This window comes from Anopheles darlingi, chromosome X, assembly GCF_943734745.1.
Source record: "Anopheles darlingi chromosome X, idAnoDarlMG_H_01, whole genome shotgun sequence".
Lineage (NCBI taxonomy): Eukaryota > Metazoa > Arthropoda > Insecta > Diptera > Culicidae > Anopheles > Anopheles darlingi.
This window is the reverse complement of record NC_064873.1, coordinates 11,672,847-11,685,240: the sequence shown is the minus strand read 5'-3', so window position 1 is coordinate 11,685,240 and position 12,394 is coordinate 11,672,847. Positions and strand designations below refer to the sequence as shown.

Genomic DNA, 12,394 nt, shown 5'->3' with positions numbered 1-12,394 from the left:
CCTCTTGGAATGTCCCTCTGTTACTATCCAACGTAAAGTAAAGGCTAGCATTAGGATTGGTAGTCTCATATAGTAGGATGAACATCGAAGATCGTGTAGAGCATCGAGTACAAACGACGCGCGCATGTGTCCGTGTGTATCTGGGTGTGTGTTAACAGCTGGGTCATTTAAGACACGCAGCACCAAAGTACAAACCAGTGAAATACTGCTGGCGTTCGCTCTCTCTCTCTCTCTCTCTCTCTCTCTCTCTCTCTCTCTCTCTCTCTCTCTCTCTCTCTTACTCTCTTTATCTCTATATTACACTACCACTACTACTACTGCTACTACTACTACTACTACTACTACTACTGCTACTACTACTACTACTACTACTACTACTACTACTACTACTACTACTACTACTACTACTACTACTACTACTACTACTACTAATACTACTACTACTACTAATACTAATACTAATACTACTACTACCACCACTATTGCTTCTTTGTTTCTTCTAATACGCGTCTGTTCGCGAACAGGGTGGTTGTATTTTTGTTCTTTACCATGCGCCCGTGATAACCCGCGTCTGGCGCCGCGGTGATGTGGATACCTAGTGTAGTGGCCGCAACGTATTACAGTACACCCCAAAACTTCAGCACCCACTCCTCCGTGTATAACTTTCCTTAACCCTCCACGACCGTACCTTAGAATCGTAGCCATTACTGTCGGAATTACGCCATTTTATGGCCGCGCAATGGTTGCTAGCCTTAGCAGGCGTTTATCAATCCCGGTCGATTTTGTGTCGTGTTGACGAGCTTCCGTTGGCACATGTTTAGCGATAGCTTGCGAATAGGAGTGATTGTAGTATTAGTATTGTAGTTGTGTATTTGTACAAAACTAACCTCCCTTCAGGAAGCTGGCAAGAACGTGATATTTTGGCTAGTGGTTAGTAACTAGTGTGGCTGACCGCCTTTCCTGTACTACTTCACGCACAGCGTCACTAAACAACGACCCGCCCTTTCTAGGATAATTTTTCATTAGAATCAATGGAGTGGCTAATGATTTAATATTGCTTATGGCAATATTGACAGGGGCACATCATATCGGCGGATTCCCAGGTTCTGCCTACGCTTGTAGAGCATTTTTATGTGATTGTGTGTGTTCGAACAAGACGGAATCTGTGCTTGGGAAAAAGTGTCGATATATTTATCGATCACGAGGCAACGTTCTTACTCTCTCTCGCTCTCTGTTCGTCTCTTCTCAGAGAGATCTCTCTTTTTCTCTGTATCTCTGTATCTCTCTCTCTTTCTCTCTCTCTCTCTCTTCTATCCCACTCTCACTTACCAACAAAAAGGTTGCACTTTGTTCCGTTTGTTCCGAAGAGGTTCCGTTTGTTTTCTTCAGTCATCTCACGTAAACCCGCCGCAGGACTTTCGAGTCCGAGCCCATACTTCACTGATGTGAGACTTATGTTGGCCACTGGCCTACAATACGACTGCTCCTACTACAAGCAAACATTCTCTTCCATAAGATGCCGACAGAACCGATCCAATGCACCCGTACCCCAAACAAATCCCTTAATGTATCCAGGCAATTCCTTAATGAATCGGTCATCTCAGTACAGGATTTGCCGGCGGAAAACCGCTCTCCAAACTGGTGAGTGGCTGCTGGCGCCGCCATTGGAATAATGCCATTTCGTGATTCTATTTTCAACCAGACCAAACCATCGCACCCGAACGACGCCGTCGAGATCAGGGGTTCGAGGTGAGGTGTACGTCCCAATCAACACCTCCCACCCCTTCCTCTCCATCGCACCAACAATAAGCAAGATGGCGTCGTCGGCGTATAAATGAGCGTGTGTGGGTTTGATGGAACAGAAAATATGCCATCGAACCCCTCCCCATCCCCCCGCGGCTACCCTTTAGAAGCAGCATACCAAACAATAAGCAAATGAATTCCATGCTCGGATCTATCTTCTGTGTCCGGAGATTGAGTTTCGGCTGGTTCCGTCAAAATGTGACTACACAAGAGATGAGAAGGAAGACATTCTGCTCCACTATGGTGCCACAGACTAGCGTAAGCACACAAGGTGACGGTGAAAGAGAAGAAAAAAAGAGAGAGCAATGAGAATGAATGCCCAACCCCGCTGTAGATCAGGCAGCTATAGCATAGGCCGGCGACCGGACAGCTGCCTGGAGCAGCTCATACTGCACTCCATGGCCTCTGTGTGCGAGCTGCAAAGACTGCAAGAAAAAGCGACGCAAAAAGGACGAAATAAAGTGGAACGAGCTAATGCGAATCATTTGAATCATAACAACAGCATCTTAAGATTCGGGCCTAAACCACGATACAGACTATCACAGATTGCCGCACACACCTGCGAACCGCGTAGTAGTATTAGATGCCTGTTCGCCAACGTCTCGACGTCAATACTTACATACGCAGGGTCTGTGTAGAGCGTGGCTTTAGAGACGAAAGGCAACCTTAAAAAGCCGCACCATACGTACAAACTCATGGCCATGAGAGTCATAAGTGCGTATCGTACAATATTCTCAGAGGCGGCCTGCGTCATCGTGGATATGATGGCTATTAACATTATCCTGGCGGAGGATCAGGTTTGGAGCAATCGTAAGCGCACCAAAGGAAGCAATCGTAGGCGCCAGAAGAGAGTCGATGGTCAGCTGGCAGAGCCAGTGAAGCCAAGCCAAGGGGGGCCGATGGACTCACCGGCTCATACCGGCTCTGGGACCCTGGCAGCAGACTTGGATGTAACTTCGTAGTAGAAGTAACCCCGCACACAACTCCCATACTAAGATGGCCCGTTCACAATGATCGTCTACATCGCTGGCAATACAAACTCTTTTGTTCCATAGGGAAATGCTGATCAGTGTGGCTTCCTAGGCCCCTTGAGCCTTTTCCTTCAGGTCCGCCGGGAAAAGCCGAGGACCTTCGATAGCGTGGAGGTGATTGGTAGTGCTTGGCAAAATGCTATTCGCCAGCGTCGTTAGTGGCTGGTAGTTTCGTGTAACTGTGTTAGAATTTTCCTTTTGAGAGGAGAAATATCAGAACCAGATTTCATCCGAAAAAAATGTTTTCCATTAATTGTTTCAAAGAGATAAAGAGAAAAACAGACAGAGAGAGAGAGAAAGAGAGAGAGAAGAAGAAGAAAAAGAAGGTTAGATTGCGCTATTTTTCTCTCTCGTACGTGCGCGCGCGCAAAACTGGCACACACAGTGTTGTTGAGTCGTTATGCTTATTTCGCTCAATTACTTATGCTTTGGTCTTTTCTTCCAGCCTCATGCCTCGGCAACCCTGTTCTGAGATGTGGCATCATGTTCACAATGTCTCTCTCTCTCTCTCTCTCTTTCTTTCTTTCTTTCTTTCTTTCTTTCTTTCTTTCTCTCTCTCTCTCTCTCTCTAGCTTCCTCTCTCGCTCTAGGGCATTCTCGCTTTTCCTTTTCCCTCCTGCATGACATGCAGTCCGAACCGGTCCCTGTCTGGCTGCCTTTGGTTTTGGCTTTTGGGCATTGGGTGCACTATGTTCCGTCGGGTTCGTTGTTCGATGACGGCGCATGGCATCGGTTGAAGTTAAATTAGCAGCAAGCAACAGAAAAAGAAAAAGAAGCAGAGGAAAGTGAGCATACATGCAACAGAGGCACGCTAAAAATAAATGACTCTGCGGCTCTCGCGCTCTTGTGTGTGTGTGTGTGTGTGTTTGGGCATCTTTTCCATTAACACTTCAATCAAAGTATTAGATAGCGACGATGGCAAAGCTGATGATGGCGATGAGGATGGTTACTACGGCGCCTACACAACCACTGTAATCGATAAGGACCACTCTTCACGATACGCAGTACCAGGCCATTCCTATCTCTTTTATGTTTTCTCTCCTTTACGAGGGCTCAAGCCCCGCGGGCAGACCCATTAGTAAGCTCCATAGTGAGATGGCCATCTCAGTACGGATTTTGTCGACGGGGAGGGCTCCCAGTGTTAGCACCCTCTTTATTCCATGCTCACACAAATGAATTCGCGCACATAAATGAAAAAAAAAACAAATCTGGAACCACACGGAGCAAGAGAAGCGCTAGGGGCGCGCGCTAGCAGACGGTGGATAGAAAGAACACACAGTAAAGGCATGCCGACCGCCGACAATGACTTAACGTGGTCTTAAGACGAATAATTTTCGTATACTAGCTAAGCGTAGAGATACGCCCCCTCCAAGCATCACATTTTTACTATTAAGCGACAGACTAATACGCGGCAGCATATAAGACTGTTAAAGATGTGTGTCGGACCAAACCGAACAAGCTGCAGGTCATCGTAGGTGACCGAATACCAGCCAATGCCGTTGCAGCCAAACATTTAACATTTATGTCCCGCTATCGGGTAAATATTCCGAGTAGACGAGTAGAGGTGTCCGGAGTAGAGGAGGACGTGCGGATCTCTACTGCTAGGAGATCCTAAATTACGGATTTTAGGCTTTCTATTGCACGGCCTCCTTATCGGAAAAAGTCCAAGAAGCGCATGCGCTTTACACCTCCTCGACAGTTGATGGGAAGGAATCCTTCCAGGAGTCTGCCTCGCGCCGCGTCACCTTGGAACGGACGGTGCTGACATGCTTCCTGGACATTGGAGGGCCCCCAATCCCCATAAAGAGATCCTATTTTACTAAGAGCAGCAGGATCGGGCATTCCGCCGAGTACTGCACTTTCCAGCAGCAATGTAGAAAGTGCTGAGGTGAGCACTAAACTGAGGAGTGCTCCGTCACTTTTCAGAAATACCCTCATTCCAAACCTCAGTGCTACGATGTCTTTGTGTGCTCAGCTTGACGCAAAATTGTTGCGGCAGTTCAGGCCTGCCTTGATGGAGGCCTTCTCAGCGACTGGAAGAAGGTGCGGGGTCCCTATCCGGGATATCCTGCCAGTTACCTGGATGAACCTGTTAACAATCATATAAAATTTTATGCAGAAAGTTGGAATTGATGTAGCCGTCCTAATGTTCATCTCCACCCCGTAATTCATGTTGTAACTATAAGTATCAAGTAAAGTATAGATCCCCACCACTCACAGTGATTAGCTGAGTGATCTAAAAAGCCAGCTACATGCCATGTTGCACCCGACGCCGAAGGATGTGCCGACCCGATGGACGATTCGATGTTGGTGTTATTTGTTTGCAGTGGGAGTAAGGTTCGTAACACAACATTAAAACATATTTATTCTCAAACTATTTCAATTCTTTGAGCATTTTCTTTATGTGGAGCGGTCCGCGGGCTGTCTATTACTTTTCCGTGCGGCCTGCTGACTGGCTGTTACTTTCCACTGTGGCCCTCATGCTAATATGAGTTTGAGATCCCTTGGTGTAGACGATTTTCGGCCAGCAGGCAATGGCTATTGGCTATAGCCAACGGGGCGTTTCTGTATTGCTTTACCAAACACAGCTCAGCTCTTGGCTCTTTGCGTGGATGCATGCCCGTTTTGCACACTTTGCCAGGGACCGGAACGCGGTGCGTGTAACCCGCTTGAGTCGCTCGGTCTGTCCACTCGGTCTATATCGGCGACTAAATCGCAAAAAGGAAGATGAAAAGGAAAAAAAGCGGGGGGGGGGGGGGAAGCAGGCAGGTCAGGAACAGTGTCAATGTGGCGATTACGCCGCATCTAAGGAAATCGATGCGCTGTATATATCGCACATTTTCAGTCAACCAACATAATGGGGCATTTTCAGGCGATGAGCATCGCAGCACGCCATCTTTCTCCGCATATTGTTTCCACATCATGATCATCGCCGTACCGTGTGCATAAGGGTCAAGCAGATGATGTGCTTTGCTCAGAACAGTAAAAAGAAATGAGAACATTAAGATAATCTCCATCAACCAAACAAAGCCTCTTGATTCCAAAATGAAAGTGGGTCGTACCTTAGCTTACTTCATTTGACAGTTCATAGAATATTTAGCAGTGCACAGTACACGATAAGTACACTGTAACCTTCACCAACTCCTAGTAATGACCCCGAACGAGATTGGTCGCAATACTTTAGTCAGATATCTATAATGCATTTAGCATTCACTTACCCTAGCGCCGAGGAAACGTGCTTCCAGAAGTTCTTGCTTACGTGGATCCAGTGCGGCTTGGAAGTGATCCATCTTTACCGCTGCACCTAGAACGAACATACAGATTTTCTTAGCTTATGCTGTCAACCGTATAAATGCCCTTTAGATGCCGAGGTACCACAGCGGCCGTGGCTTACAAAGAAACTTACCACCCAAAGAGAGACGAACCCGATCGTCGGTCATACCATCGGGAGAACACGAGTTATTTCAAAAGCGCCATCTGATAACACGAACCTTGAGTACGAACCACTTCAGAAACATAAACATATATATATATATATATATATATATATATATATATATATATATATATATATATATATATATATATATATATATATATATATATATATATATATATATATACATCTCTCTCCCTCTCTCTCTCTTTCCAGCCTCTGCTACTACGCCTATCAATCCCTGCACTATACAACTCACAACTCCTGGAACAAATTGACCGGGTAACCAGGGAAGTATCAATAGTTCTCCGAAACCAGGACACACATTGTTTTCACATTGACACACGCATACACTAGGTGAAGTCATCGGTCACGAAGATCGCAAGGATATCGAAAGATATCAATCATATTTATACATTCATACGCAACGCAGCTCACCTTTAAATACCGAAGGAAGCATTATCAATTTATTGCCCTTCTGCTATCTTTATTTTATTTTTTTTCTTTTCTCTCTCTCTCCCTTGTACATCACCATACCTGTTATTCCTTCTCTACATTCTCCGTTCTGATCTATGATTTTTTCACTTCCGCCTTCCCTGCATCTATCCCAACGTTCTCAGCCACACACTCCGCACCTTCTCTCTTTCAATTCGGGGTTATTAGAACCTCCGTCCGCATGCTACCATGCTAGGACAACCGGTACACACGGAGCTACAAATGCATAGCAGACAGACGCTCCAAAATTAACGACAACGAACTACCCGTCTACCAAGAGGAGTTCCGGTCGGGCAAAACAGAGAAAAAAGGGATCATACAAACGCCCACACACACAAATCGCCAGAAATGTTTGCAGTATTGCGTAGGTTTACCAGCAGCAGGGATTGCTTAAAGAAAATAATGGCCGCCTGAACAGCTTGGACTCTCGCGCGCGCACAAAACCACGCAATCAGTGGCAGAGCCCCTACCAGCCAGAGATTCCAGATGCTCAGCAGAAACGTTCTGCCGAGACGAAACGACAAAAACGACGGATGAGTGGCTATCGGTGACCACCAAGAACCACTGCTGCCGTTGTAGGTAAGATGTTACTGAGTGTGAATTTGTGTGTGTGACGTTCAGAACATACTGTACTGATAACGCTGTATCTGACAATAGCAAGCGCATGGCATGATGGAAAAATGAGGATAGACTATGGGAAGGCGGGCTTGAGAATTCTGGTTAGCAGATATGTCGGAAGGATCGATCCGGTATCGTCAAAGGTCAAACTAAAGCGAGGGAGACAGAGAGAAAGAGAGAGAGAGAGAGAGAATGATTGGGAGAGAGAGAGAAAGATAGATAGAGAGAGAGAAAGGAATAGAGAGAGAAAATGGGAGAGAGCTAATGATCCTTTAAACCGGGACTGGGATGGAAGCGTCGTGTGCAAGGACTTGCGGTGCTACCTGATTGCTTCCTTTCCTTTCTGCATACTCCTCCTTCCGCTCTCTCTTCCTCTACCCACATGTCGTACTAACTTCTTCGCGAAATTGGATGCTTGTGCGAGCAGGATCCGACGAGAGAGGCAGAGAAAAAATAAAGTGCAAGGAACGAGACTGCGATGGTAGCTGCCGCTGGGTCGGTTGATAGAAGAACCAAGCGTCACTGAAGGATATGAACGGGACGGAATCAGGGAAAGAGAGAGGAAAACAGGAATGAAAGCAACCGACAAAGGAGAGCATTCGAGACATAGCCTCGCAATTGCGATATTGATTGAAGATTGACAATGATCCATACGCCGCATACACAGCTACCCGCTTGATCGCACTGTATCCCAAACTATATATCAGCGTTTACAGCTGTCGTGTGACTGCAGAAGCACTGCAGAGACAGAGATAGAGACAGGGAGTATAAGATGGATAGGCAGACAGAGATGGCACGATGCTCTTTGCAGCACATACGTTCCACACAGCTACACTCTGCTATGCTCTGTTCCGCTCTGATACACATGCTCCATACAGCTCTGTGATCTACCATCTTCTGCAAGACGTGGAACTGCGTGCGCGCGGCTGTGTGTGTGCGTTTGCGACGATTGATCATCATCAACACCATCGTCCAACCGACCTCCCGTGGTCGTGTTTCTGTTGGTTGAAAGATGGATTCCAGGCGTATGGTTTCAAGGATTTTTCACCGAATTTCTCTATCCATTTCTTTCGTTCTGTATGTATCTTTCCCTCTCTTTATATCTCTCTTTCCTTGGTTCCTCGCTATCTTTCTCTCTTGTACGGACCGGACTTCCAATCCGCTGTCGTTTTTTTTTCTGTACTTCCCCTTACCCCACACAAGCAACCGCAACCCACCGTGTACGGTTTTTCTTCTTTTGCAGCTAGCACATACTCACGCACACTCACCCGAGCATGCGGTAACACACACACTACGTGAGTCCCGCGACTATTGCCCCGAAATTCCCACGAATCCTCTCGGTACGCACGCAAGCACACGCCTGTACTTATAGGATCATAACTACAAGGAAACGGAGCACGGAGATACGAAAATTAGCTGGAAACACGTCGCTGCTACGAACGAACGAACGAACACACGATAGTGAAAACGAACGCGGTAGCGAATCGATCTTCATCCAAGAAAGGATGCTCTCCAACTTCAATGTTTCACGCACGCACGCGACTGGGCTTCTGTTACACACGCACACCGCGCGGAAGCACGCACAACAATGCGACACTACCTCTGCCACCCACCGCATGGATGATTAGAGAGGCTCGTCACACGAACGCTTATAAATATGTGTGAGAGTGAGTGAGTGTGGCCGCAGCAAACCATCGTACAGAATACATTCTCAACTAACAAACTTTTCTCCCTCTCTCTCTCTTTGCTCTTTTTCTACACTGTTCTTCATGCTCTCACTATAAACAGCAGCACCAATCTCGCACATCAATACACTTTGTCACTGCGAAGAATAAAACCGCCTGATTGTATCACTTTTTTACCTTTATTTCCACACGCTAGTACCCTTCCTTTTGAGCTTCTCTTGTGTAAACGGTTACGTGCACGGTCCTGTCAAGTCTCTGATGAAATAGCCTGATTATTAAAATCGACTTATGGATGAAAATGTTGCATGCTTCAGCTCGCGGCGCAACGGGCCGGTGCTGCGCGACGACTCCATTGCTCTCAATATGGTAGAAAAAAATTCTCACTAGCTCATGAAATGTCGTGAATAAATGGCGTACCATAAAACATCGTGCTGGGGTGCCATAAAAAATGAGAATCCCATTCCAACAAAAATCCCTAAATAAACCCCTAAATAGAGAGGCTTATTTAGGGGTCGATTGTTAGTGTGTGAGAAAGGTAGGATGAAAATTTTGTTTAAGGAGAGAGGGGGACAGCAATAACTGACAGTTGACAGCATTTGCTGTCTGTTGGTAGGGCGATTCTACATTGGTCAAAAACTTTTGATGCCAAGTCAAAATTTGACTTGGCGTCAAAAGGTCCATACATAAAAAAAAATGGTGTATGTAGGACGCCTTTCTACGGGCGATTCTACATTAGTCAAAAACTTTTGATGCCAAGTCAAAATTTGACTTGGCGTCAAAAGGTCCATACAGAAAAAAAAGGGTGTATGTAGGACGCCTTTCTACGCCAAATCAAAAGAGCTACTTTGGCGCTCAGTTTTGATACAGTGAAACAAAAAAACATAACTTTAAACACATGCGCCTACAGCTTTTTAAAAAAAAAAAATGCTTTATGCTGATTGATAGACACATAATGCTGCACTTTAGTGTAGTCGTCTCGTAGATGGCAGCGCCCTCTGTAGCCGATCGCTCCAAACCGGCAGCGCCCTCTGTAGCAGATCACGGGCGTCACCCTTTTGGCCATTTGTCAAAAGTTTTTTCCATTTTTGTGGAAAAATGTAGCTCTTTTGTTTTGACTTGGCATCAAAAGTTTTTGACCAATGTAGAAACGCCCTACGCCAAATCAAAAGAGCTACTTTGGCGCTCAGTTTTGATACAGTGAAACAAAAAAACATAACTTTAAACACATGCGCCTACAGCTTTTTAAAAAAAAAAAATGCTTTATGCTGATTGATAGACACATAATGCTGCACTTTAGTGTAGTCGTCTCGTAGATGGCAGCGCCCTCTGTAGCCGATCGCTCCAAACCGGCAGCGCCCTCTGTAGCAGATCGCGGGCGTCACCCTTTTGGCCATTTGTCAAAAGTTTTTTCCATTTTTGTGGAAAAATGTAGCTCTTTTGTTTTGACTTGGCATCAAAAGTTTTTGACCAATGTAGAATCACCCGTGGGGTAATCGCTGGATGCCTTCGGAACAGACAGCTTTTGCTGTCAGCTGTCAGTTATTGCTGTCTCCTGCTCTCTTTAGACAAAATTTTCGTCCTTGCTCCCTCATACACACTAAAACTGCGTCCAAACGATGACGAATGTTGGAGAATTTCTCGACGAGAACTTCGCAAACAAACGTCATCCCATACAAATCCGGGGAGAAGTTATCGCGATAACTGCAATGCACGTGTAGCGAGCGAGCAAGCGAGAACGAGCGAGAACTTCTTTTGGAGCTGTCAAATCGTATGTAAACAGTAGGGCGAGAAAGTTATCGCGATAACTTTTGCTCAAATTGAGCAAAAGTTATCGCGATAACTTTGTTGCTCGTCTGGACGGAGTTTAAAACTCCGTCCAGACGATGACGAATGTTGGAGAATTTCTCGACGAGAACTTCTAAATTAAACGTCATCCCATACAAATCCGGCGAGAAGTTATCGCGATAACTGGAATGCACGTGTAGACAGCGAGCAAGCGAGAACGAGTGAAAACCCCCTTAGGAGCTGTCAAATCGTATGTAAACAGTAGGGCGAGAAAGTTATCGCGATAACTTTTGCTCAAATTGAGCAAAAGTTATCGCGATAACTTTGTTGCTCGTCTGGACGGAGTTTAAAAATCGAACACCTTAATAGGCCCTACTACACGAAGCGTAACCGAGTCTCTACACGGGAGCGCAAGTCGCGAGAGATCTATCATTTAACTGTCAATTCTATCATTTAATTGTCAAATTCCATACAAATCGGAGGCGATCTCGCTCGTGTAGAGGGTGAAAACTTTGAAAGAATTGAGCAACCAGCGCAAGAAAATAACTGCTCATAAAAAAAACAAGCAAGCTGTCGTTTCAAGTGAGCGCGGTAGCTAAATAGAGCTAGGTCAACAAGACGATGAGAGTTTTGAAAGTTTAGCTCAGTTTGAGCAAAACTTTCAAATCTCTCGCGAAAACTTCTGCGCTCCCGTGTAGAGACTCGGTAACCGCCTCTCCAGACGGGAGCGCAGATTCTTTCAGTTTTTACAATACAATTTTTACAAACAATACAAAAAAGAACCTACATTTTCGTAAATAAAGTGTTTGATAGCGTCAAGGGTTCAGCGAAAAAGTCCGCGGACGTATAAAAGTTTGACAGCGTGTAAGGGTTAAGCGAAACCGTTTTGGCATTAATTTTTTCGTTTGCGCTAGGGTTTTCGCCCCGTGTGGCCACGGCTTATAGCCTGCCACAGACTGCAAGCGGCGCGTGCGGAACGTTTCGCCGCGTACGAATAGAATGTATGGGATTGTACTGGGCAACACATACCGCACGCGGACGGCGCGTGCGGATCCTTGCGGACCTTGCGGCCAAATGCAAAAGTTTGCATTTTGACGCGGCGAAACGCGGCGAACCGCGGCGAAATCCGGTGGATTTGATTTGGCAGTTGGATGTAAACAAAATGAGTGTTTGCATTGTGATCATGGAATCATGTTATTGATAATAACATGTATAGTATAATATGATAATTAATAGAAATTTAATATTTTGTTTTCGTTAAAAATTCGTGTTTTCGTAAACATTGTTTGGTTTATATCGATAGGTTCAACGCTATAACGGCCGTGCCGCGCCGCACGCGCCGCAACCGGTATGTGTTGCCGCTTCATCCGCGGCGAACCGTTCCGTCCGCGCCGCAAGCTCCGCTTGCGGTTTGTGGCAGGCTTATGAGTTATTAGCCGTGGCCACACGGGGCGAAAATTTGCGCGCAAATTTGCACATTAATGCCAAAATGTTTTCGCTTCGTGTGGCAGGCGTAAAACCCCGAAAATTTATGCGCAAAT

The 12,394-nt window shown here is 45.9% G+C and overlaps 1 protein-coding gene and 1 long non-coding RNA gene across 3 annotated transcripts in view; one reads left to right on the top strand and one right to left on the bottom strand.

The window, feature by feature from the left end:
* The window catches only part of LOC125948465 (serine/threonine-protein kinase tousled-like 1), a 32,691-nt gene extending 23,276 nt beyond the window's left edge, over positions 1-9,415 (bottom strand). The window contains exons 1-3 of one of the 2 annotated variants that reach the window (XM_049674586.1): positions 9,246-9,415; positions 6,241-6,325; positions 6,053-6,138 (exon numbers count right to left, since the gene is read on the bottom strand). In XM_049674586.1, the coding sequence (XP_049530543.1) occupies positions 6,053-6,138; positions 6,241-6,274 (120 nt within the window). In that variant the 5' untranslated portion in view covers positions 6,275-6,325; positions 9,246-9,415. Of the gene's footprint in view, positions 1-6,052; positions 6,139-6,240; positions 6,339-9,245 lie in introns of those variants that run through there. The other variant, XM_049674577.1, reaches the window with a different exon arrangement.
* LOC125949096 (uncharacterized) lies at positions 7,235-9,252 on the top strand. The gene is made up of 3 exons (XR_007468646.1): positions 7,235-7,344; positions 8,627-9,054; positions 9,172-9,252. It is a non-coding gene; the product is annotated as an uncharacterized LOC125949096 (long non-coding RNA).
* Positions 9,416-12,394: the final 2,979 nt, after the last annotated feature.